The sequence below is a fragment of the Rhineura floridana genome, chromosome 6 (genome assembly GCF_030035675.1).
Source record: "Rhineura floridana isolate rRhiFlo1 chromosome 6, rRhiFlo1.hap2, whole genome shotgun sequence".
Classification (NCBI taxonomy): Eukaryota; Metazoa; Chordata; class Lepidosauria; order Squamata; family Rhineuridae; genus Rhineura; species Rhineura floridana.
Window position 1 is genome coordinate 59,453,784 of NC_084485.1, and position 25,753 is coordinate 59,479,536.

Here is a 25,753-nt window from a genome sequence, read left to right on the forward strand (position 1 = left end):
GTCTGCACCGCAATAACTACTGATCTGTTTACTCCCAGGCCATAGAACAGAGGCAGAGGAGGGCATCAGTGGCATAACAGGTAGCAAAAAGACCACATGTTTTTGCATGCAAAACCCCAACACACATATACATGTGTACCCAGTCTGCTCAGGGCCACTTTCTTGCTGTGTGCTAACATCACTGGCAAGTAGCAGGTTTCAGGTGGGTGAAAAGGAAGAACACGGGGAAGTTTTAGAGTAGGGTTAGTCAATGTAGTATCTTGCAGATGCTGTTGGACTCCAGCTCCCATCATCCCTGACCATAGGCCATGCTAGCTAGGGTCAATGGGAATTACAGTCTAATGACATCTGGAAGGCACAATATTGGCTATGCTTAAGATAATACTTGTTATTACCCTCTTTTCCTTTTGCCTCCCACTCATGGGAATCTTCAAACACAGTAGCAGCCATAATGGCAGCTGGGAAAAGACAGCAGCAGCAAGCCACTGGGGAGTACTCTAGAGTTACTAAGGCATGAAAACTCCAGGGAGCCAAGTGGACAAGTACTCCGTTCACCTCCACCATCCTAGAAACATCCCAGAAATACATCTTCACAATGTTCAAGAATGGCTTAAATATATATACGGTAGTAACCTCACATATTTTAATGTTCAGAAGTTATTTTTCAGTCCCTGCCCCCACTTTTTTTTAAAAAAGTTTTTTGTTGCCTGTTAGCTCCAGAGTAAGGACACAACTATGGCAAGCTACTTTTGAAAACTTTGATCCTGATTTGCTTGCAACCCATACTTGGCCACGTTGAGTAGTCGTAGAAACATTAGGTGCTACTGAAAACAAGCTTCTAAATATATGTGAGTTGCCATTTCGGATGTACTGAATGCAGTTATGAGAAACGTTCACTTATGTGAACAGTTGTTAAAAATGTAATATAACATCCAGAGCAATACCATCTCAAATCTTATCTGCAATCAGATCTATATGGTCCAGTTAATTCAAGAACATGTTTGTTTATCTTGTTTCTTAATTTATCTCCTCCTTTTTGGACCCTTAAAGACCCTCAAGGCAGCTAGTAACAGTACATATGAAGAACAAGTTAAAACCAAACTAATAGAACCAAATATTGGCAACTATCTAGATGGAGGCAGCTCATTACCTCCAGACCTGAACATGCTTTGGAAATGCAGTGTCTTTACTAAGCATATAACGCCAAGCAATGCGGGTGCTAACCAGATCTCCTGCAGAAGGGAATTTCAGAACATGGGGGCCACAGTTGAGGAGGCCCTGTCCCATATGGCCACCACTCACCTCTGCAATATCCTTTGCAAGACAATATCTAAATTGGTCCTTATGAGGCATCTTTAGGTGGCAGCCACAAACTTCATAGCCTCATTGATTTCCTAAACTGATAGCAAATACTAAAAACTCCAAGGTATAAATTATCTATTATATTAATTTTATAGGAATAGGGGTGGATGAAAATGCTTAAGGATTAAATGCTTGCAGGACACCAGAGGTTGGCATTGTCAGGCACCTGCCTAGGCCTATGCCCCAGTATGCTGACCCCTGGAACCTCCTGTCCCTCTTGCTTGCTGTTGTTGCCTGTTCACCTGCCCCCTCCAAGTTCACATTTAAAAATGATTCAGTTCACATTTAAAAATGAACCTACCAAATTCTCACTTTCTGAAACAATGTGAGAAGAAAAAACAGCCATCCTTTGAAATTCACACTTCTACAAATTTTGCAATGCAGTTCTCCAGCCAAGTAATGTGTATATGCTGTAGTAAAATATGAATAAAATGCACGTAGACAAGGTGCTTGCAATGATGCAGCCTGCAACAGGTCCTCTCGACCCTTGCCCTTCTTGACTTATTAAAGCTTGCCGAGGGGGTCTGACCAAGTGGATCCAGGCTGTGGTCAACGCATCATTGCGAGAGGGAGTTGTTCCAGCCGCCTTGAAAGAGGCGGTGATCCGACCACTCCTGAAAAAGCCCACCTTGGACCCATTGGTTTGTGACAACTACTGACCGGTTGCAAATACCCCCTTTTTAAGGAAGGTGATTGAGAGAGTTGTGGCGCAGCAATTGCAAGTACCCTTGGATGAAACAGATTACCTTGACCCGTCCCAGTCTGGGTTCAGGCCTGGTTATGGGACTGAATTGGCCTTGGTCGCCCTGATGGATGATCTTTATCAGGAGTGCGACCCTGTTATTCTTACTTGATCTCTCAGTGGCTTTTTTTTTTTGCTTTTTATTTTTTTTCCATTAATTTTTATTCAAATTTTTAAAGACAAAAAACAAAACAAAACAAAAATTATTAAACAATAAAATAAAATGTTGACTTCCGATTTATCGCAGATCGTCTACAATATATAACAATCCTGTCTCCTAAATTATATTATAAAATCACTTTCCTCCAGTAGTTATCTTAATTAATCATCAAATCTCATAAACATTACTTTATTCTTCCCACAAAAAGTCAAAGAGAGGTTTCAGTTCCTTGAGAGATATATCCTTCAATCTTTCTCCAAATAAACATGTCGATTAATCCATCTCATTCAAATCTGTTAGGTCCAATAATTTCAATAGCCATTTTTCCATTATCAATGTTAATTCCATCTTCCATCTTCAATAATCCTGTTAAGTCCAATAATTTTAGTAGCCATTCTTCCATTATCAATAATCCTATTAAGTCCAATAAATTTCAGTAGCCATTCTTCCATTATCAGTATCCCATAATAATCTTGTTATCATAGCCATAGTCCAAATAAACATATAGATTAATCCATCTCGTCAAACCAGTTTGATCTAATGATTTCAACAGCCATTCTTCCAATATCAATATTGATTCCATCTTCCGTCTTCAATAGTCCTGTTCAGTCCAGTATTTTCAGTATCCATTCTTCCATTATCAGTATCCCATATTAATCTTGCTGTCATAGCCATAGTCATATAATAAGAGTCTGATGGGAATTTCCTTTATCACAAATCTTTTCTTGCCATCAATTCTAAATATGTTGCTGAGATATTGTTGTAAAGTCATATCTCTGTTCTTCTTTTTTACAAAATGCACTGGCTCATCTCTTAAGAGTTTTTCCATTGTCACATATCTGTAGTCAGTTCCATAGATTTTTTCTATATCAAGCTCCATCACATCATTCCAGTCCAAAAAATTATCCAAAACATTGATAACTTTATCTCTATTATCTTCATTAATTTCTTCAGAGACAACGTTAAGTTCCAAACAGTAAGCTTTATTTCTAGTATCCATAAACTCCAGATCTTTTTCCAATTCTACATTTGTTCCAATCTCCAGAGCTTGTATCTTCCCTTTAATTTTTCTTTTCTCATCTCTAACCTCAACAATCTCCTCTCTCACAGAATCCACTATTTCTTTAAACTCCTGCGTCATTTTACTAAATTCATTTTTCATCTCCTGTCTACCCTGTCTCAGGGTTTGTTTCGTTATCTCAATCTCATCCATTATTTTCTGAAAAATAATTTCTTCCATGGTCTCAGCCACTTTCCTGATTGCCGTTCCAGAAGATCTTTATAGCTGATTCATTGACAAATCTCTTTTTGCAGCAACGATTTAAACCAAATGAAAAAAAAAATATAGAAAGAAGGATGCTTGCTTGTTTAAGTCCGTTCTTCTTTAAAGAAAAGATAAACGTGTCACTTTTTCAGTTAGAGCTTGATGGACGTCCTCCGGCATTGCTGGCTGAACCTTCTCTCATAAATTAATGAGATCCAGTCCTCCCAAACAAAAACAGGCTTTTATGGTTAATCTCTACGTTTCTCCCTGCCCGGGAGAGAATCTTCACCAGTCAAAAAGAACGTTCTGACTGATTTAAGCTGAAAAAGCTTCTTCTGAGACGAGAGCTCGTCTCAAAAAGCAGGCACAAGCGAAGTCACCCTTCCCGGAAGTCCAAGTCACCCTTCCCGGAAGTCCAAGTCACCCTTCCCGGAAGTCCTAGTCACCCTTCCCAGAAGTCCAAGTCACCCTTCCCGGAAGTCCAAGTCACCCTTCCCGGAAGACTGAGAGGGTTGTGGCGCAGCAATTGCAAATACTCTTGGATGAAACAGATTATCTTGTCCCATCCCAGTTTGGGTTCAGGCCTGGTTATGGGACTGAATTGGCCTTGGTCGCCCTGATGGATGACCTTTATCAGGAGAAGGACAGGGGGAGTGCGACCCTGTTATTCTTACTTGATCTCTCAGTGGCTTTTGATACCATTGACCATGGTATCCTTCTGGGCCGACTTGGTGAGATGGGTATTGGAGGAACTGTTTTACAGTGGTTCCGATCCTATCTCCAGGGTTGCTGTCAGAGAATAGCATTGGGTGACTGTCTTTTGGCCCCCTGGGAGTTGTGCTGTGGGGTGCCGCAGGGTACTGTCTTGTCCCCCCATGCTGTTTAACATCTATATGAAGTCCTTGGGAGCAGTCATCAGGAGCTTTGGGGCAAGGTGTCAGCAGTATGCTGATGATACCCAGCTGTATTTCTCCGTAACATCTGAATCAGGAGAGGCCGTGCAAGCCCTGGATCGCTGCCTGAACTCAGTGGTGGGCTAGATGTGGGCCAATAAACTGAGTCTGAATCCTAGTAAGATGGAGATGCTGTGAGTTGGTGGTTCCCAAGTTCACATAATTGGTCAGTTGCCTGCTTTGGATGGGGTTGTACTCCCTCTGAGCAGGTCCGTAGTCTGGGGGTGCTCCTGGATCTATCTTTGTCGCTAGAGGCCCAGGTGACCTCCGTGGCTAGGAGTGCCTTTTACCAGCTTTGGCTGGTAAGACAGCTGCAGCCGTTACTGGACCGGGATATCCACTGTTATCCATGCACTGCTAACCTCCAGGCTGGATTAATGTAAGTTGAGACCTATCCCAGTCTGTGTCTATGTTAGAATTGCTTTTAATATGTGTTTTTTTAATAATATATTTAACCCTTTTTTAAAAAGATGTGTTTAAGCTTGTTTTAAAAAAATGTTTTTAGAGCTCTTTTTAAAAAAATATTTTTAACATTTTGTTTTACTATATTTTAAGGTCTGTTTTTATGATGTTTTAAAGTGTTTTTAGCATTTCTGTTTGCCGCCCTGGGCTCCTACTGGGAGGAAATGGCAGGATATAAATAAATAAATAAATAAAATATATTAGTGAATTAGCATATGAAAATGCATTACATTATGGGTAATTGCTCTGCAAAAAGTGTGTATTAGTCAAAATTGCATGCAAACATGTATATTAGAAGAAATTTGCAGTAAAATGCTAATGAATCTTCATGAGGTCTTTTTTTAAAAAATGCAAATAGATGTGGAAATGGGGAGAGTTGAATTTTGATTGGAAATATTAGAAACTGAGAGAAACTGAAATTGAAAGATTTGCCTATCCCTACAAGCCAGTGAGAGAAGGAGCAGAAATCTGCATTCCTTATGCTCTGCTCTATGAGGTGGTGAAGTTTGCGCCCATGGGGAGAGGCAAATGAATGGACTGTGGCAAAATGGATGAGATGAGGCTGCCAAGGAGGGGAGCCCACTGAGATCAGCTTGTCCAGAGGCCCTCCACAACCTGGAGCCCAGACTAAATGTTTGGGATTGATGACCCTGTAGAAATCTAATTTTATCAGCTGGAAGCAATTACTCCTAGCGTCAGCTAGTTAAAAGTGTATAACAATGAACAAGACATGTTTAGGATCCTGTTGTTAGCTATTATTTTGAGCTTCTTTGCAACTTTTAACAGAGATGCTGTAGCTCATTTCACAGCATGTTCTCCTTCTAAATGGCACACAGAAGATCTATCGCCTTTAGACATCCTGCTGCACAGCGTCTTATATAGCAATATTTGCATAACTTCTGCTAAGAGCACCTCTAGTGGCATCACACTCATTCTCTCACTGGGGTTTTCTGCTGAAATGTAAGCTAAATTTGAGCTTATATTTAAAAATCACCATAAATTCAAAGTGCATCTATATGAGAAGTGTGATTATGTCTACAATCCCAAACACACTTAACTCTCAAATATAGAGGATAAGCCTGCAATCCAACCTGGGAGTAAGCCCCATTGAATTCAGTAGGCCTTACGTCTGCGTAGATACGGTTAGGATTGTGCTGTAAGTTTCCTTGGACTTATATGGACTTACTTATGGGTAAACATTCTTAAAACTGTGCTGTGTGGTTGCAATCCTATGCACATTTACATGGGAGCAAGTTCTGCCGAATGCAGTGGGATTTACTTATTTTATTATATGTCTATCCCGCCCTTCCTCCCAGAAGGAGCCCAGGGTGGTAAACAAAAACATCTGAAAACATCTTAGAAATTTATTAAAGATACAGCATATTAAAATATATTTTAACAAATCTTTTAAAACACCTTAAAAAGCAATTCCAAAACAAATGCAGACTGGAATAAGGTCTCTACTTAAAATGCTTGTTGAAAGAGGAAGGTCTTCAGTAGGTGCCAAAAAGATAATGGGGATGCTGCCAGTCTAGTATTTATGGAGAGAAATTCCAAAGAGTAGATGCCACTACACTAAAGGTCCGCTTCATATGTTGTGGAGAACGGACCTCTTGATAAGGGAAGTGATTGACTGGATATATAAGGGGTAAGATGGTCTCTCAGGTATCCTGGTTCCAAAATGTATAGGGCTTTGTACACCAAAACCAGCACCTTGAACTTGGCCTGGTAGCTAATGGGCAGCCAGTGCAGTTCTTTCAGCAGCAGGGTGACATGTTGGCAATATCCTGCTCTAGTGAGCAGTTGCATCACCACATTTTGCACCAGTTGCAGCTTCTGGACCAACCTCAAGGGCAGCTCCACATAGAGTGCATTGCAGTAATCCAGCCTGGAGGTTAGCAGTGCATGGACAAGAGTGGTCGGGCTATTCCGGTCCAGAAATAGCTGAAGCTGGTATAACGCACTCCTAACCACTGAGATCACTTGGGCCTCTAGTGACAAAAATGGATCCAGTAGCACCCCAAGACTATGAACCTGCTCTTTCAAAGGGAGTATGACTACATCCAAAGCGGCCAGTTGACCAGTTATCCAGATTTGGGAACTACCTACCCAGAGCGCCTCCATCTTGCTAAGATTCAGAGTCAGTTTATTGACCCTCATCCAGCCGAACACCAAGTGCAGGCAATAGCGCAGGACTTGCATGGCCTCTCACAGTTCAGATGCTACAGAGGCATCTTGCCCCAAACCGATAACCATTCCCAAGGGCTTCATATAGATGTTAAACAGTATTGGGGAAAGATGGTGCCCTGGGGCACCCCAAGCACAACTGCCAGGGGGCCGAGAGACAATCACCCAATGCTATTCTCTGAAACCAGCCCCAGAGATAGGATCGGAACCACTGTAAAATAGGGCCTCCAATGCCCATCTCACCAAGTCGACCCAGAAGGATACCATGGTCAATGGTATCAAAAGCCACTGAGAGATCAAGTAAGAGTAACAGGGTCATACTCCCCCTGTCCTTCTCCTGATAAAAGTCATCCATCAGGGCGACCAAGGCCAATTCAGTCCCATAACCAGGCCTATGGGAATGGGTCAAGATAATCTGTTTCATCCAGGAGTACTTGCAATTGCTGCGCCACAACTCTCTCAATCACCTTCCCTAAAAAGGGGGTATTTGCAACCGGTCAGTAGTCACAAACCAATGGGTCCAGGGTGGGCTTTTTCAGGAGCAGTCAGATCACTGCCTCTTTCAGTGTGGCTGGGACCATTCTGTCCCACAAAGATGTGTTAACCACACCCTGGATCCACTCAGTGATACCCCCTCAGCAAGCCTTAGGCAGCCAAGAAGGGCAAGGGACGAGAGGACATGTTGCTGGCTGCATCAGCACAAACACCTTGTCCACATCACCAGGCCAAATCAATTAAAACTGATCCGAAAAAGTTGCAGCAGACGTTGCATTGAACACCTCACTGGGGACTACAGTAGAAGTGGTTGGGGCATCAAGATTGCTATGGAGGCAAGCAACTTTACCCTCAATGTGTCTTGCAAGCGATTCACAGTGGGCTTCCAAAGGGTTTAAAACTCCCATTTCCTGGAGCTGATGTCAACAGACCCGTGACAAAATGAAAAACCTCCACTGGGTCTTCTTTGCCGCTCTCACCACCACACAGTAGGCACTGTTATTTGTTTTACTCATGCTTGATCAGCCTCACAGCACATCTTGCACCACTAGCTGTCATCCAGCCTGTTTCACTGCCCTTAATTCACAGGTGTACCAAGGTGCAAAATGGACTTGACAATGCCAGAGGGGGCGCTTAGGGGCAACCATGTCAGGAGCCCGACACATCTTGTTCCATAGCGTAACAAGGGCTTCAGCAGGATCACCTGCTTTATCTACTGGAAACCCTCCCAGGGCATTCAGGAATCCAGTGGATCCCATTAGTTTCATGGGGTGGACCATTTTAATCTGCCCACCACCCCTGCAGGGAAGGATCGGAGCGATAAGTCCAAACGTCACCAGGAGGTGGTCTCACCATGACAATGGGGTGACATCCACCATCTCCAGACTACCCCGTCCTCCATCTGAAGCAAAAACCAAATTGGAGGTGTGCCTTACCCTATATGTTGGACCAGTGACAACTTGAGACAGCCCCATAGACATCATGGTGGCCATGAAGTTCCAAGCTGGAACACCAGAGGCAGCCTCAGCATGGATATTGAAATCACCCAGGAGTATCATTGTGGGCTCCTCCAACACCACAGCCGAGATGGCCTCCACCAGCTCAATCAGAGAAGCTGCTGGGCAACGGTGGACTGTACACCAGCAGCAACCCTAGTTTACTGTCTCCTTGGCCAACACCAGGTGCAGGCCCTCACAGCCAGCTCTAAGACAGAGTGGTTTCCTGGTAACAGAGATGGAAGTTCTGTGGACCACAGCATCCCCTCTGCCCCATCCCTGCAGACTGTGCTGGTATTGCACTAGACAGAACTACTCCTCCCAGCTCACCCATCAAGGTCCAGGTAATACACACCAGATAGGTACCCTCATTCATGATCAAGTCATGGATGAGTATAGTCCTATTGTCTGCTGATCCAACATTAAACAACAGCATGCACAAGCCTGTGGGCACAGCAGAGGAGCAACCAGAAACATGCCCATGAGAGAAGTAGGAGTGAGGAACAAGGCATAAAGAGCCTTATCCTCATCTTCCATGTTAGCTTATCACCTCCCCATCTTCCTCTACCCGTGATCATTGAAATTGGAGTGGCATAATCTATTGCCTCCTTCCAAGACTCCTCCTAAACACATGATAGAACCAACAATAGCCTTACTGGTAAGTAAATGCACACAAGAGGGTACTACATGGATGCTAGACAGATCTTTAGCATGATCTCTGACACAGCAGTGGAGCAATTTTCCTTTTGCCAAAGATACCAAATCCTTGAAGAGGATCTTTCTGTGTTGTTGGTAATGACTTAGTGAATATGACATTGGATCCATTGTTAAATTGATGATTACTCTGAAACAGCAGCTACAGAACTAGTGTAGTGCCATTATCTCCAATGTGTACATTACATCACAGCTTGAAAATGCATCAAAAACACTTTTAACTTGTGCTGTACCAGATTTTCCATAAGAGGAGAGGTCCTCTTGTGGATAAGGAATTGGTTAAGAAGCAGAAAGCAGAGAGTAGGAATAAACGGACAGTTCTCCCAATGGAGGGCTGTAGAAAGTGGAGTCCCTCAAGGATCGGTATTGGGACCTGTACTTTTCAACTTGTTCATTAATGACCTAGAATTAGGAGTGAGCAGTGAAGTGGCCAAGTTTGCTGACGACACTAAATTGTTCACGGTTGTTAAAACAAAAAGGGATTGCGAAGAGCTCCAAAAAGACCTCTCCAAACTGAGTGAATGGGCGGAAAAATGGCAAATGCAATTCAATATAAACAAGTGTAAAATTATGCATATTGGAGCAAAAAATCTTAATTTCACATATACGCTCATGGGGTCTGAACTGGCGGTGACCGACCAGGAGAGAGACCTCGGGGTTGTAGTGGACAGCACGATGAAAATGTCGACCCAGTGTGCGGCAGCTGTGAAAAAGGCAAATTCCATGCTAGCAATAATTAGGAAAGGTATTGAAAATAAAACAGCCGATATCATAATGCCGTTGTATAAATCTATGGTGCGGCCGCATTTGGAATACTGTGTGCAGTTCTGGTCGCCTCATCTCAAAAAGGATATTATAGAATTGGAAAAGGTTCAGAAGAGGGCAACCAGAATGATCAAGGGGATGGAGCGACTCCCTTACGAGGAAAGCTTGCAGCATTTGGGGCTTTTTAGTTTAGAGAAAAGGCGGGTCAGAGGAGACATGATAGAAGTGTATAAAATTATGCATGGCATTGAAAAAGTGGATAGAGAAAAGTTCTTCTCCCTCTCTCATAATACTAGAACTCGTGGACATTCAAAGAAGCTGAATGTTGGAAGATTCAGGACAGACAAAAGGAAGTACTTCTTTACTCAGCGCATAGTTAAACTATGGAATTTGCTCCCACAAGATGCAATAATGGCCACCAGCTTGGATGGCTTTAAAAGAAGATTAGACAAATTCATGGAGGACAGGGCTATCAATGGCTACTAGTCATGATGGCTGTGCTCTGCCACCCTAGTCAGAGGCAGCATGCTTCTGAAAACCAGTTGCCGGAAGCCTCAGGAGGGGAGAGTGTTCTTGCACTCGGGTCCTGCTTGCGGGCTTCCCCCAGGCACCTGGTTGGCCACTGTGAGAACAGGATGCTGGACTAGATGGGCCACTGGCCTGATCCAGCAGGCTCTTCTTATGTTCTTATGTTCTTATTTTCATTCAAATGTACAAAATGGAGACTCTCAGAGGGTGCAATCTCCCCCTAAAAATGCCCATCTGTACACTGTCCATTTTCTTCTAAGTTTTTCCCTTTTCTGCTGTTACACTAGCACTATATATTTTTGCCCAAGCTTCTTTGCTGAATGTTCCCAGCCAATTAGGGATCATGTAGGGAATGTGGTAATGCAACAGCTCCAGATAGGCAATTCGATCTGTCTGTGCAGTGATCTCACAGAGGCAAATGAAACAAATGCTTTGGCATGAGGAAGCCAAAACTGGCATGAGCCTATGAGAGAATATCCCTGTTACTGAGGCAATCCTAGTGCACATCAGCCCAGTTTCCTTGGCAATGGGATATGTTTCCTGCTCAACACCTTTTTCCTGCTGAAGTCTTTACACAACCACTTCATAAGCTCATCAGAAAGATCTGGATGAGGGAGGAGATCCTGGAAGACTTTAGGGATGCCATAATTATCAATCTTTTAAAGAAGGGTGATAGGACAGATTGTGGGAACTATTGAGGCATCTCTCTTCTTGCTCTGCAGGTACAATCCTTGCAAGGATCCTCGCAAATTGCCTCCTACCTATCTCAGAAGATATCCTCCCCGAATCCCAAAATGGTTTCCTCCCTTCTAGGGGACAGTGGACATGATCTTCACTGCACAACAGCTTCAAGAAAAATGCCAGGAGCAAAGCCAACCTTTATATATGACATTTATTGATCTGACTAAGGCCTCTGATACTGTGAATCGAACCGCTCTCTGGACCATCCTTCTGAAAACTGGATGCCCTGATAAATTTGTGAATATTTTGTGACTCCTTCCTGACAACATGACAGTAACAATTTTGGATAACAATGGCTTTCAGAGCAATCCATTCAGAGTCGGATTAGGCATAAAACAGGGATGTGTCATTGTTGTTGTTATATGCCTTCTTTCCCAGCATTATTGTCTTTTCTAGTGAATCATGTCTTTTCATGATGTGTCCAAAGTATGATAACCACAGTTTCATCATTGTAGCTTCTAATGATAGTTCTGGTTTAATTTGTTCTAACACCCAATTATTTGTCTTTTTCGCAGTCCATGGTATGCACAAACCCCTCCTCCAACACCACATTTAAAATGAGTTTATTTTTCTCTTATCCGCTTTTTTCACTGCCCAACTTTCACATCCATGCATAGAGATCGGAAATACCATGGTCTGAATGATCCTGACTTTAGTGTTCAGTGATTTGCTATTTTCATTGCTTTGATTCTACACCTTATTGAGGGGAAACTTCCTACTGGTGTGGAAATCATATATTGAACAGATGGGAAACTTTTTAATCTCAGTAGGCTGAAAGCAAAAAGTAAGGTAATTACAATCTCTGTCATAGAACTTCAATATGCTGATGATAATGTAGTCTCCGCACATTCAGAGAAAGATCTTCAAACTATCCTAAATGTCTTTGCAGAAGCATATGGAAAGCTTGGACTTCATCAGCAGGTGCAAGCAAGTCCCTCTGTAGCACCATCAATCCAGCGTAATGGTGCAAAGCTGGAGAATGTTGATCACTTTTCCTATCTTGGCAGCCATCTCTCTGTAAAAGCTGACATTGACGCTGAAGTTCAACATCGTCTGAGCTCTGCGAGTGCCGCATTCTCCCGAATGAAGCATAGAGTGTTCGAGGATTGGGATATTCAGAGGGAGACCAAAATACTTATTTAAAAAGTCATTGTATTACAGACCTTACATTATGCCTGTGAAACATAGACCATTTATAAATGCCACTCCCAGCTGCTTGAAAGATTCCACCAATGCTGCCTCCAGAAAATTCTGCAAATTACTTGGGAAGATAGATGGACGTTAGCGTTTTGGAAGAAGCACAGACCTCCACTGTTGAAACAATGATCCTTCAACATCAACTTCGTTGGACCGGCCATGTTGTTTGAATGCCTGATTACCGTGTTCCAAAGCAGCTACTTTACTCCCAACTTAAGGATGGAAAACGGAATATCAATGGACAGCAAAAGAGGTTTAAAAATGTTCTTAAAGATAATCTAAAAAAATGTAACATGAGCATCGAGAACTGGGAAGTTTTGGCCCATGAGCGTCCCAATTGGAGGTCGGCTATTATCGAAGGTGCTATGGAGTACAGGGCGAAAGGGACAAATGAGCTAAGCAGAAGGCACGTCAAGCAAATCCTCATCACAACTGTCTTCCATCTGGAAACCTATGTCCTCACTGTGGGAGGCTATGTGGATCTAGGATTGGCCTCCACAGTCACTTACGGACCCACCATTAAATACCTTATCTTGGAAGGCAATCTTACTCAGTCACAAGTGATCACCAATGTAATGTAATGTAAAAAAAATGTTTGAAAATGTTACCAAAACTCAGTGCCCCCTAGATCTGATCCCTTTTCACTCCATGTCAAAGTGCACATAAAAAAATCAAAATAGTCCTTGAAAGAGTCCCTTCTGTTGAGCCCAAATAATGGTCTGTCTAGCTCAGGACTATCTGTCCTAACTGACAGTGGCTTCCAAAAGTCTCCAGTGAAAGATCTTGTTCCCAATCTTGTTATTTATCTGGTGATGTATTCTGCCATGGTGTTGGGGGTCCTTTAAGAAAAATGAAGGGACAGACATTTTTCCTGGCTGGGAATTAAGCCTATGACGTAAGTGGTGAGAGTACCAAATCTGGACCAGGCCCTTGTGCTTGTACTTCTTTGTTATCATCTCCTTCTCTTGAAGCTGGGAATGAGTGCCTCTGAAATATTAATAATTCCTAATAGGCCCTTGTCACACGAGGCATGCTTTGTGACGATACCTCTCCCTCCTTCCCCAAAACCAAGGGAGTTAATTGAATCAATGAAGTGAATGCACAGCCATCCAGCATATGTTGACTTCCCTATGAGACCCAGTTATTACTGCAAGACACTTTGTCACACATCGTTGCTTGATTACACCACTTGGCCTGTGAGGGGATTTGATGGGAAGTGTCCAATGAAGGGCCAGGCTGTTTCCAAAGCCAGCTTTGCAAAGCCCCAGATAAAAGGGGGCTTCCATTGATAAGGCAGGAAAGGGTTACGACAAGAGGCATTACTGCACATCTGAAAAGAGGTAAGGTGATAGTTTTCTCTGAGGCTTAGCAAACAGATGGGCCCCAGCCTCAGGAGGTTGTGCATGTGGGTAACAGAAGAGCTGTTCTTTTATTGGAGTGTGTCTATTGCTTGGATTTGTTTGGATTTGGCTAGTCAAGAAGAGAGGATTGCAAAATATAATCAGAAGTTAGGAGAAGCATCCTGTCTTGAAACCTGGCAGCTATTTGGTCTCATTCTGACAGGCAGATTCTTCTGCAGCTGCCTTTCTGTGTCCATATTTGAACCTTAGTTATTGGAGATGTACTTGCATGCTTGTGAATGTGTGCAGTAGGTTTTGCATCAGGGCTTCCGCAGCAGAGCAGAAACTTTTTTGATCCTGATGAGATGTCATGTTCTCTGCTCCCAAGGAAACAGTGAACGGGAGACAGCCGAACTAATGTAACGAAATGATGGCAGATAATGCCTGGTGATGTAGTAGCCAGCCATGTGCACAGATGTTAAAGGGACAGCTACAGAACAAGAGATCCCCCCAAAAAGAGATTGCAGTGAGCATTTGAACAATGCATGATGATAACAGAATGTAGATACAGGTTTACCAGTGCTTTTGTGGACACGGCTGAAAAAGTACATCAAAGAATTCCATCTTTTTCTGAAGCCCTGCAAGAATGAAGAGAGTTTGTAGCGGCAGCTGTTAAGAAGTATGGGCCATTTGTTTTATGATGCTGCTTTGGGAATCAGATCTGGTTCCTCTGTAAGAGAAAGTGTACACTGAAAGGGCAGAGTGGGCAGAGTGGAGAATTTAGAAGCTGGAGAAAATAGCTGGCATGTTTAGCATGGCATGTAGGCAACAAAAAACATGCTAACGATAGGTCCAGTCTGGGAGAAATCCTTTCTCCCCCCAAAAAGCCTTCTTTTGTTTGTTTAAATTGAGAAATGTTGTGTGTATATTTAAAGTAGTAATCACCTTTATTGATGATTATGATGATAACTATATTTGGTAATATATTTCTGTCATTTCTTAGCTGGAAGTATATGAAGCTATGACATAGTTTCTACAGGCAGCAGAGAAGATGGTAAGCCTGTATCTGGACTGTACCATTTCAGACTTAAGGGTATGGTCCTCCATAAAAAATATCCCTTGCAGATACAAAACTAGCATATCAAGGGAAAGGATGCCTTCCCCCTGACATGCTAGTTTTCTGCAGGAAGAAATTTTTTTGTATGGAGAATACAATCATGCGAGCCACCATCTGCAGTTTGAAGTCCATAAACGGATTTGCCACTTCATCTGTAAGAACTAGGCCAATTTTGCAGGATAATAGGGTTACTTTTTAAAAAAAGGAACCTTGGTATTTGATTGAATGGTGTGCATGGTCTGGAAAAAAATAGAAAAAGAAAGATTAAAGATCACGGTTCTACAAAGACTTGGGAGAGTATCTCTGTGGTAGACTATGCACTACCTGCTCACTATCTGGAATAGCCCTTGGAGGTTACTCACTATAGTATATGGGGTGGGAATGCCAGTTCCTTCCCCGGCCTTTCTTTACCCCCCAGCATATGCCGGATACTCATTTTACCGACCACGGATGGATGGGAGGCTGAGTGGACCTCGACCCATTTTACCGGAGATTCGACTACCTCCTTTCGTTGGAATCGAACTCCGGCCATGAGCAGAGCTTCGGCTGCGTTACTGCCGCTTACCACTTTGCGCCACAGAGGATCTTAAGCCTGACATAGCAATGTCTATATTTGTATCTCCATCTGTGTTGGAATTGTTTTTAGATTTTTTCTTTAAAGATGTTTTTGTTTTATTTTTAAATATGTTTTTAAAGATACTTTGTTTTTAAGATGTTTTAAAGATGTTTTTAGTGTTTTTGTTTGCTGCCCTGGGCTCCTTCTGGGATGAAGGGAGGGATCTAAATTTAATTACCAACAACAATAATAATTCACTAACAGGCAAAAACCCTTGCGGTTTAAGAATGTACCTATAGCACACAGATATTTCTATCAAACTTCAAAAAGCAGGGAAATTGGGCAGCTATAGTGAATGCACCAGGGGAGCAGGAGACCTGACCTCCTCTCTGAGATATTGTACTGTCAAAATGTAAACACAATTTGGGTTGGTCTTTCACAGTCCAATCCACTTCCGTTTGATACAAATAACTGTGAGCTATATGTTCTTAAACTGAAAGGTTTTTGGCCTGTTAGTGAATTTCACTGCTTTTTAATCCGGGAGGTAAGAAATGGGATCCTGAGCAAGCTTACTGAGAATGGATTGATCATTTGCATGCTTATTGAGTCCAATGAGATTTTCTCCCCTACAATCATGCTTAGGATAGGTGAAACTGACCACAGGGGAAGGGGGAGGAGGAGGGAGGGGAACAAGGGCAGAAGGGAGAAGACAGAGGGGAGCAGGAAAGAGGGGGAGGGAAGAAGGACAGGTTTGATCATTTGCATGTTTATTGAGTTCAGTGGGATTTACTCCTGTGCAATCATGCTTAGGATAAGTAAAACTGACCAGGGGAGAGGGATGGCTGGAGTGGGCAAGGAAGAAGGAAGAGGGGTGGGGAGGGGGAAGGAAGAAGACAGGGGAAGGAGGGGAAAGGCAGGTCTGGTCATTTGCATGCTTATTGAGTTAAATGGGATTTACTGCTATGTAATCATGGTTAGGATAGGTAAAACTGACCATGGGGGAGGAGCAGAGGGAGGGGAGAGGAGAGGGAAGGAGAAAGGGAGAGGAGAGGGGAACAGAAGAAGGGGATTGGAGGGGGAGGGGCAAAGGAAGGGGCACGGGAGGGGAGGTTTGGTCATTTGTATGCTTATTAAGTTCAGTGGTATTTACTCCCATGCAACCAGGCTTAAGATACGTAAAACTGACCATATGAAGGGGGAGGGGAGGGACAGGAGGGAGGAGAAGGGAGGATGGGTTTGATCAGTTGCATACTTTTTGAGTTCAATAGGATTTATTTCTGGGCAATTATGTGTGAAAATGGAAATGGACTGCCTTCAAGTCGATCCCGACTGATGGCGTGCCTATGAATAGGGTTTTCATGGTAAACGGTATTCAGAGGTGGTAGCCTTCCTCTGAGGCTGAGAGGCAGTGACTGGCCCAAGGTCACCCAATGAGCTTCATGGCTGTGTGGGGATTTGAACCCTGGTCTCCCAGGTCGTAGTCCAACACCTGGGGGAGGGGGAGGAGAGGAGATTGGGTGGGTGGGCACTGGGCAGAAGGGAAGCCCCTGTCTTTTCCAAAAGGAAAACACTGTGAACAGTATCATTGCTTTTCAGTGTTTCCCCCACCTTTTTATTCTACAGCAGGCACATGTAGTCTTCCATCCAAATTTAAAGTGAAGCTGTCCCTGGCCACATCCACACCAGGCCTTTATTTCTCTTTAGCCAGTCGTAGCTTCTCTCAAATAATCTTGGGAAGTGTAGTTAGTGAAAGGTGCTGAGCGTTGCTAGGAGATGCCCTATTCCCCTCACAGACCTTCAATTAGAGCAGCTGACTGTTAAACTACTCTGGCCATTGGAGCTCTCTCAGGGGAATAGGAGTCTCCTCTCAGCACTGTTCACAAACTACACTTCCCAGGATTCTCTGGGGGAAGCCATGACTGTCTCATGTGAAATCAAAGTCTGGTGTCAGTGTTGCCCCCTGATTAGCCAAGCCAAACAGCTGGGAGTCTGGCTTTTAGAACACTGACAGTTAGTTCTTACTGAGCATGCCCGACATTATCATTCAGTTCAATGCAAAATTTATTAAATTAATTAAAAATCAGCCAGGCATTTTTTTTTTTAACTTTTAACTTTTAAACTGCAAATATGAAGGTCAGAGTATGGCGCAAGGTCAGTAACAGGATTACAGGTACTCTGTGAATATGGCTAATTTTAATGAATTTCAACAGATTATGAGAAAGGGGACTTGGGTTTTTTCCCCTCATTTTAGACTTTGAACTCTCAATTCTTTCTGACTGTTTTGTTTATCGCCATGAAAATTTAGAGGGTTGTTAAGCAAGCATTTCTGAGTTCAGGACTATAAGTTTTGTAAGGTTTTGTTTTGAAATGAGCTTATGGGAAGCATCAGAATGGCATGGGGGTATTTTCAATTTAAGATTGCGGAATGTGAAAAATCCACGCTGGCTACAGTATACAGCCACTCTCGTGGCTGTATAATAATAATAAATACAATTTTGGCTATGAACACACCATACATTTAAACCACGTTACTTCAGCCAACGAATTCTGGGAACTATAGTTTATCCCTTGCAGAGCTATAATTTTCAATACTGTTAACAAACTACAGTCCCAGGATTTTTTGGGGAAGTCATATGCTTTGAATGTATGGTGTGTATGCAGCCTTGTTGGGCATACTAGGGAAGTCTAAAATTGATGAAACACAATCAAATCCTGAATGGCACAAAAACAGAAAATACATAGGTATTAGATATGTAAAATAGGAACAAAGGAACATAGGAAGCTGCCTTACACTGAGTCAGACCACTGGTCCATCTAGCTTAGTATTGTCTACACTGACTGGTAGCTGCTCTCCAGGGTTTCATGGGGTGCGTCTCTGAGCCCTACCTGGAGATGCCAGGGATTGAACTTGGGACCTTCTGCATGCAAGGCAGATGCTCTACCACTGAGCTATGGCCCTTCCTCAGTTCTATATTATTGTCTCTTACCAGCAGGTTTCATGAATAGAAACATTATCAGTGACCAGGAACATACAATACCGCTTGTAGATTTCACTTCTCTTTCTCTGTTGTATAACTGAAACGTGTTTGTCTTGGGCTTCTTCTGCACTAATTTGATACCATCTTCTTGTCTCTCCCAACAGTTATCCATGAAGGAGGTTGGGGATGGGCTGCATGAACAGATGAACTGCATGATGGGGGCTCTGCAGGAGCTGAAACTCCTCCAGGTCCAGACAGCTTTGGAACAGCTGGAGATTTCAAGCAATCCAAGCCAGGTTTCAGGAATTGGCCAGCATCAATATTGTCAAAACAATCAGGAGGCACCAAGGGCAAGGTGTGAAGCCAGCAGGCAGAGGGAGAAAATGCTGGGAAAGAGTTGTTTGGAGGACTGCAGTTCTTCACCCTTTTTGTGCTCCACTCAGGGGTCACAGTCCACCAGCCCGCTTTACCATATTACTTTGCCAGATAACAGCCATGGGCACATGGCTTCATCCCTTAATAGCACAAGCAGCAAGGATTACTATCACACCAGTGGACATTCATCTACAGTGAGCACAGCAGAGTACCATTCACCAAGGACATTTGAGTCGTCTAATCAGCACAGGACTAGAAGCTGGTTTTCCCAAGACACAAGCAGCTTGTCCAAGAATAAATTGGGGTGCAGCGAATGTCAGTTCTCTGATGAGACCAATGATTGGACTTCCTCACTAATGTCTCAAAGCAGGAATCGACAGCCTCTGGTCTTGGGTGACAACATCTTTGCTGATTTGGTTGGAAACTGGCTGGATTTGCCTGAGGTAGAGAAAAAAGTAGAGAAGAGCGAGACATCCCTGTCAAGCAGCAAATCCCAAGAGTTCTACAGAAAGTTTTCCCTCACAGCCAATATCTTCAAGAAGTTCTTAAGGAGCATCCGGCCAGATCGAGACAGGTTGCTTAAGGAGAAGCCTTGCTGGCTGCCAACAGAAGACAAAGATGCCAAAATCTTAAAAAGACCGAAGAAGGCAAACAAACAGAAGGGGACCTTTTACTTCCCAGTCCATGGTAACCTACCGAACTCACATGACAAAGCAGAAAGGTACCACAAGAAGGAAACAGGCAAGGCCAAGGCCAAACATTGTGCCAAGAAGGTCCGCGACACAATAGACCACACTCAGTCAGGGTTTGATTTTAACACCGCTGTATGGGTCTGAATTTCCAAGCCTTGTCATCTTCTGTGCCCAAACTGTTCTTCCCCAAACAGGAGATAAACAGTGAGAAAGGTAAAAGATAGATAGATCTGTCATGTGTGGACTAGGATGAAGAAAGGATGATCTCCATGATCCATACGTTGACACAAATCACTTTCTCAAGTACTGCCTGTAGAACTGCACCTATGTGTTAAAGGGAGTCCAGTTGTGTTCAGAAACTCCCCAAGCTGGTGCCTGAGAAACTCTTTCACAGGGAGATTTTTTTGGGGGGGCGGTGGGGCAGAACAGAGTCTTAATTATCAGTTCCTCTTCCCTCCCACATATATAGGCCTTCAAGTTTGCCAAACATTTTCAGTTCATCTTTGATTCAGGTAGCAACAGACTGTTATGTCTCAGTGTGTGCGTGCGTGCGTGAGTGTGTGCATGTGATTTTATGATTTAACTCTGCTCTTCCTTGTGTGCACTAAATCCTGGCTTACGCACCAGGCAAACGAATAAGCACTTGATAGTTAAATTAAGAGTTTGAATTAAATTGAGGGTTGAATTTTTAAGAAGAGAGAGAGGTGGTACGTGATCTGAATGAAGTAGGTGCAACCAATAATCACATCACATTTTGACTGTTCTTTTTCTAAAGTGTGACTTCCGGCTCACCCACCATGATCTGTATTGTACTAGAACGTGTCTAAGGAGTGCTATGTAGTGAGTAGCCAGCCCACTGCCGCAACTTTAGAATTACCAGACGGTCTTCGTCTCTTCATTTTGCCCTCAAAGCCTTAAACTGAGGTCACACTGAGGTCCCAAGTTGTAATAGACCTTTCCTTAGTTTTGTTGTTTCATTTTGCATTTCTTACTGTGTATGAGTTTAGTCTTATGAGAAATTAGTTCTCTAGCGGTCAGCTCTCCAAGGGCTTATTATTAATAAAGTGATGTTCCTCTCTCCAAATATGGCTTGATGGGGCTGTTTGTACATTGTGAGAAACTTGTGAAACAGTTCCAATTGAACTTCAGTTCTGTAGGCAGAGCAGAACCCATAGCAAATAAAGCAAAAGGGGGCCATAACTACTACTTTATTGGACCAAGTCTGTGATATGTCTATATGCCAATATCCTGTCTCTGACAGTAGGAAGTTGAGGTTTCAGAGAAAACTGAAAAAGATTTCCATAATGGAGAGATGTTGGCAAGTATATTGGCTTTAACTTTGTGCAGTCCTTTCTTCTTGACTATATTACCCTGGATATTCTTGCAATTACTCTTAGGTCCATTCCCCCCTTTGCAACTTGCTCTTAGTCACAGCTCTGTCACACACCACTTAATCATTACAAGATTACTCAGCACTTAATGACTCGCAGCTCCATTGAAACTCCTTTAAAGCGACATCAGGTGTTAGGTCTGATGGTTAGGACTGATATAAGCAATCAGTTGATATTTCATGTCAGGACTGGTCTGGAATTCCCAAACTCTGCTGCCTAACGGTGACCTTCTTGGGCACTATGTTCCCCATCTGAGGTTGGTAGCTTTGTCCTTCACACATTTTCTATACTGCAAGATGGTCAAGTAACTTCTTGGAATGGAACAAAAAAGCTTAGGCAAGTGTGACATAAGATCTGTCTATTCCAGTGTATTTAAAACATTTATATACACTCTTCATCCTGTTTGGATTCCAGGGTGGTGTACAACCCATTCAACATAATAAAATTACAAAAAGAAATAGCATATAAAGTACATGAAACCATACTAGAGCTTTAACCATTTAAAATGCTTGTGACAGTAAAACGTTTTTTGCTTGAAATGTAGGCACCAGGCAAGCCTCCCTAGGGAGGGCATTCCACAACCAGGGCACCACTGCTGAAGAAGTCCTCTCCCTTATATCTGTAGAGCTTGTCTCTGATAAAGGAGGCACCCAGAAAAGGGTGTCAGCAAAAGATCTTAAAGCATGGTCAGGTTGGGATGAGAAGAGGCACCTCTTCCTGTAGAGGATGCTGTCATTCACAATAATGAGTCCTTTGAAGGAATACTTTTAACATAGCATAAGGCAGCTTCAAATGTTCCTGAGTCAGACCATTGATCCATCTAGCTCAGTACTGCCTACACTGACTGTCAGCAGCTGTCAAGGTTTCAATCAGGAATCATTCCTAGCCCTAGCTGGAAATATCGGTGTTCGGACCTAGAACCTTCTGCTTGCAAAGCAGTTGCTCTACCACTGAGCTATGACACTTCCCCCAAACTCAGCATTAACAGGATAAACCCTCCTGTACATGCAAATTTGCCCTTTTTTGTGTGTGTTTGTTTTGTTTGCACTCATCGAAATAACTTCACAAAGAATAGAGTCTTTGAAGTATTTGTAAACAAGGACCGTGATCCAAAGTGATCCCTAAGAAGATACAAGCTCTACACAACAGGACATATTGGAAGGTTTTCCCCTTAATGTAGTTCCACAGTTTCCCTTAGCTTTTCAGAAGTGCCTTGTCAAACTGGGTGGGAAAGGCATAGCTGTTCATTGAGGGCTTGCTGTGTCCTTTTGAACTATGGTGTTTCGGGGAAGCAGTGCCACAGCTACAGCACCAGGTTTAGCCATGTTGCAAAAGTCCTGGGGAGCATAACTTAACAATTATCCTTAGCACATTTTAATATTCACTGCAAAGGGAAAGTGAGGGACCATTAACCCCCCCAACTACCATTTTTTCACGTGGCAGCCACACAGTGAGGCTTTTAAAACCTGACTTTTGTCAGCATGGTGTTTATATACTGCAACACATGCTAAGATCGTCCCACAGTTCAAAGATTTCCAAGAAGGCGGTGAGCTACAGCATGGGCAGAGGTCGGAGGCAGGCCAGAGCAACTGCAAGACTGGTTAGTGGGTCAGGGAAACAACTCATGGGGGCTTTATCATATAACAATTGTAGGTAAGAATAGGCCAAGAGTGGATTTACACTAGGAGAACCCTCCACATTTCATTTGCATTAACTAGCTTCTAAACCATGCTGTAACCCAGAGATCTATATGTGCTCAAATGTGCATATGGATGTGTTGTGCATATGGGGACAACAGTTTATTTCAACTGATGAAGCAATCCCATTCCGGCAAAGAGATGCACATGCTTGGTTGTGGTAAACATCTTCCTTTGGAATAAATCAGGAAGTCATTATGGGCACGGAAAGCTCAATGCATACATCACACTTCTGCAATCAAAACAGATTCATTAAACAGAATGCAGATCTGTGACATTTCCAAAGTATGAAGCGGTAACACACTGGAAGCCAACTAGGTATACCAAACTTTCTTTTATTCCTTTATTAGATTGCAGCAGAGGTCAATTTGACTCGTGCAATCTGAAAGTTTGGACCAGAATTTACCCCTACATTTTGAGTTGTTCTAATCTTGATTTTCTTTAATAGAACAGGACTGTGCAGTTAGTTCACTTTTTTCAGCTTTGCTAAGTCATGGGAGAGTCAGAAAGGTGGCGTGTTTTTTAAATGTCGGTGCTGTCTAATGAAATTATGTTCCTGTTTCAGCTCCACTAAGAAACAGTCAAGCTGGAAGAGCCATCGGGATACTCTTTCAGGGTGGGTTCCCCTCCCCCTGCCTTACAATGAATTAAACATAGGCACAAGGCAAGTACTGGTTTTTGCCCTTACAAGGAATCAAAAGCTGTTGAAGGATCTACTATGGGCATAGATGTATACGTGCACTTTTCCTTTTTCCAAAAACTAGAACCCTTTCTCATTCATTTCCCACCCACTGAATTTATATCTTTTAAGACTGCGTTATATCCCCCAAATATTTGTTAACCATATACTGTTAATAACTGCCTACTTACAGCCCAGCTACATTAAGGTCAAGACAAGAAGATGACCACTAGCTCAGTCACAACATACATGTCTCAGGGAAGTTCCATGATACTTTCACCCACTTTGTTTCTTGCAAGTCTGAACAGGGGGAAGGAGAGCAAGGGGTCTGCTGAACTCTTTCTCTTCTGGTCATTTTCCAGTTCAAACTCAGGCTGTAAACACACTAGTCGCCAAATCAAAGTGTTTCCATTAGCCACACCTGGAGGGGGAATGAGTTGATCTGCCAATCAGTTGCAAAATCTCTTTGAAGCTGAATTTTCTTTTTAAAAAAGCCACTCAAGCTGCTGCCACCAGATGGTATGGTAAAAAGGGGCAGAGATTGACTAGCGTTGTGTGCCCCCATTTTAGAAGAGAGGTGGAGATACTAGAACTGCCAGAACAGTGAGTGTGTTTCTGCCTTCGCTCTCAGCAACCTGCTTCTTCATCGATTGGGGAGAAGACACAGAGACCTTTGCTCTATTGGGGAAAGGGTCCAGCCCTGGGATGATGATTTTTCAGCTAAAACCGCAGCGGAAAGCTTAAGCAGGCTCTTTCCCTTCCTCCTGTTCAGATTTTTTGGCTTTGTTTTGTTTTTGTTGTTTAACCCAAAACCATGGTAGAATGAATCACAGAAATCTGCATAATATAAATTTTTAGAGTTATGGCTTTAAATAAAAATTACAAAACTTCATAGAGCACTGATCTATTGACAGCTACAATATAGCTCTCTGTCCCTTGCCATTTAACATCCTTTTAAAAAGGAAAATCAGAGGAGAAATTATCCAATAATAATAATAATAATATTTAATTTGTGTGTCGCCTATCTGACAGATAGCCACTCTAGGCGACGTACATTAAAATGAGATAAAATACAATAATATCAAATGCAACAAGATGATCCAATAGCAGATCGATTAAAAGAGCATGAAAAATAAAATGTCCTCAGACATTTTTAAAGACTTGGAAGGAAGAACAGAATCAGATACATGTGAATCCTCAATGCGGAGCGTATCACAGTAAAGGACCACTCTGAAGGCATAACGGTGAGATACAGAAACAGTTGGCAGTGCCTTAGCACAAATAACAACCAAGGTGAAATTTCAGGAGATTCAAGTATAGTCAAATTAAGAACAAAAGAAGAGCCTATTGGATCAGATTGTAAACGTACAAGCCCCCCAATCAGTTTGTAGAGCAGGGATGGGGAACCTGTGGCTCTCCAGATGTTGTAGGATTCTGACTCCCATCAGTCCCAACTGGCAGGGCCATGGGTCAGGGATGAGGGAAGTTGTAATTCAACATCTGGAGTGCCGCTGGCTCTCCTTCCCTGATACAGAGTGAGGACATCTCCATATGTGGCTCCTGGGCTTGGAGATATAATAATGCAGCCTTCCCCAATCTGGTGCCCTTCAGATGTTGTTGGATGACAATTCTCATCATTGGCTATACTGACTGGAACTGATGGGAGCTAGAGCCTAATATCTGGAGGACAACAGGTGAGGAAGACTGTTGTTACACCCATTTATGGACCAAAGGTACCTGTAAGTAAGAGGATGAAACCTCCTGAGCATTACCAGCATGAAAAATACGGGGATCATTCTCATGCTACATAAAACAGCTCTCTGTCATTTCTTTGTTGTTAACTCCACTGCCCAGGCTGCCTCCTCACACGCAGCCAACAGAACTCCACAAAGGCCCTGAGACTAGGATTTATAAATAAGGTAATGTGAGCTGATTTTGCCATGACATGTGGTTCCTCACAAATGGCATAAGCCCCCAGAACAACAGCTGTCAGCAGCACTGTTTCCCTCCTGTCTGACAAGGAAGCCAACTGGAACTTCTCATGAGAAAGAGACCTTTGGCCCCTCCGGCCTTCCCCTGACAGCTGCACAAAAAGCATCAGAACACTCTCCCTTTTATATCATATTGGTGGGGGCTGGAGGAGGGGAGATATTAGAGAGAGAAAAGATTGCAAATGGAAATTCTACCCTGCATCACATTGCAGTTGAGAGACCCTTAGCCAAATTGCTGACATTTCCCTTGGTTATACGAAAATATTAAAAGCTTGGGAGAGAAAGAGAAGTTCACAAGTCTCTTGCTTTAACAATACATAGATCTCCTGTTTTCTTGATACTGTACAATTTGAGTCACTCCTGCAGCTGTTG

The 25,753-nt window shown here is 42.9% G+C and overlaps 1 protein-coding gene across 4 annotated transcripts in view; it reads left to right on the plus strand.

Moving 5' to 3' along the window:
- Nucleotides 1-20,754, plus strand: part of INKA2 (inka box actin regulator 2) — a 57,899-nt gene extending 37,145 nt beyond the window's left edge. The window contains exons 2-4 of one of the 4 annotated variants that reach the window (XM_061632022.1): nucleotides 12,258-13,142; nucleotides 14,909-14,959; nucleotides 18,721-20,754. In XM_061632022.1, coding sequence (XP_061488006.1) covers nucleotides 14,957-14,959; nucleotides 18,721-19,767 — 1,050 coding nt within the window. In that variant the 5' untranslated portion in view covers nucleotides 12,258-13,142; nucleotides 14,909-14,956 and the 3' untranslated portion in view covers nucleotides 19,768-20,754. The remainder of the gene's footprint in view (nucleotides 1-12,257; nucleotides 13,143-14,908; nucleotides 14,960-18,720) is intronic. The other 3 variants (XM_061632023.1, XM_061632024.1, XM_061632021.1) reach the window with 3 other exon arrangements.
- The last annotated feature ends 4,999 nt before the right edge of the window (nucleotides 20,755-25,753 follow it).